The sequence below is a fragment of the Papilio polytes genome, unplaced genomic scaffold, assembly GCF_000836215.1.
Source record: "Papilio polytes unplaced genomic scaffold, Ppol_1.0 DF821422.1, whole genome shotgun sequence".
Classification (NCBI taxonomy): domain Eukaryota; kingdom Metazoa; phylum Arthropoda; class Insecta; order Lepidoptera; family Papilionidae; genus Papilio; species Papilio polytes.
In genome coordinates, this window is record NW_013527782.1 from 215803 (window position 1) to 217227 (window position 1425).

General features: G+C 41.3%; 1 protein-coding gene across 1 annotated transcript in view; it reads right to left on the bottom strand.

Annotated features, from left to right (window-relative positions):
* LOC106108672 overlaps positions 1 to 212 on the bottom strand; it is a 4708-nt gene extending 4496 nt beyond the window's left edge. The window contains exon 1 of the mRNA XM_013289932.1: positions 207 to 212. Coding sequence (XP_013145386.1) covers positions 207 to 212 — 6 coding nt within the window. The remainder of the gene's footprint in view (positions 1 to 206) is intronic.
* Positions 213 to 1425: the final 1213 nt, after the last annotated feature.

Genomic DNA, 1425 nt, shown 5'->3' on the forward strand with positions numbered 1-1425 from the left:
CTCGCTTAGCCGTTACTTAATTTTATTATTTTAAAGGCTGTAAAAAGGCTGTGGACGCTCCATCTTGCTTAATTACGGCGCAGGCTTACGCCGGCTCAGGGCGAGCTTACTCTAATTACGCCTAAAAACAAAAACCCAACAAAGGGAAGGGAATTTATTCTCTAATTTCTCAGCCCAAGCTATAGAATTAAAAATATAACTCCGACGTCCATTGTTGGTGGTATTTTAATCAAAATCCAAGTTCTTGAGATTACGCGGAGATGTGAGGTGCTATTTATTTTCAAGTGCTTCTAAATTAGCTTGCGTTGGAGCGGGCCAGTGCAGTCCGCGCACCACGATTTACAGAAAAAAAACTTGTATTCTATTCTTTATCCAAATGTAATAAAGTGTGTTCATATTTTCATTTACTTTTATAAATCTAATGTCAAAACATAATCATGTAGAAAATCGCAGAAAATGTATTTAATTAAAAAGAAATTATTAAAAAGGTAACACCTCTAAGAATAGAGTATTCTTAACAACAAGTAAAATAATGTGAAGTGCTTATATTTCCTAAACAATATATTAGAATGCATCGCGAGACATGTCAGAGGGCTATTTATATTGTGGAATGGGCTGCGGATCTGGCGACCATTAATATGGCGGTCAGCGGAGCGGCGCTGAAGAGGGATATCGGCCCAATGAGAGGATCGACACTGAAAAATGATATGCGGGAGAGGTCTGCAGGTGCGGGACTGATAGCGCCCTCTGTCGCCCACTCGACACTCTGTCGGCAGTTTGCTTACGCGGTAGAGGGAAAATATGATTAATGTATCAATGTTTATTGCTTCACAATATTGTTAGTGACTTCCAAATCTAAACGTAAATTCACATAATTTTGTAAAAACACATAAATTGTGTTAAACTGGTCAAGAATGCGGAGAGTAGTATAGCGTTGTCTACAATTATATCCGAATATATTCTTATTTACTTTTTTACTGTTTACTTTATATTCCGTGTGCTCGTCCACTCTACAATCTACAACTTCCCCGGCCGGTGTCCGTTAACGGCTAATTTATTCATAATATTATAACAAAATACCATTTTCCCGACGACGCGGCCTAGTTTTTATCCCGGCAGCGCCCCGGGGACAGCTAAATGTGAACTGGAGTCGAGGCCGGGGATAATGGCCAGTTTGTAAATAAATAACAAGTAACAGATGTAGACATCGGCCATCCCCCCGCGCCCCGCGCCCCGCGCCCCGCAGCCGCTTCCCACGCCCTGCACGTACTACATTTGAATTTTATTCGAATACTTTGAAATTTAGTCCCCGGGAGGCACTGAAAATGTTTATGAAGCTTAGATTTTCTGGTTATTCCAGGTAGCGGTGCGGCCTACACCGACGGTGAAATATCCAATTTTCAATCACGCTCACGGCATTGCCCT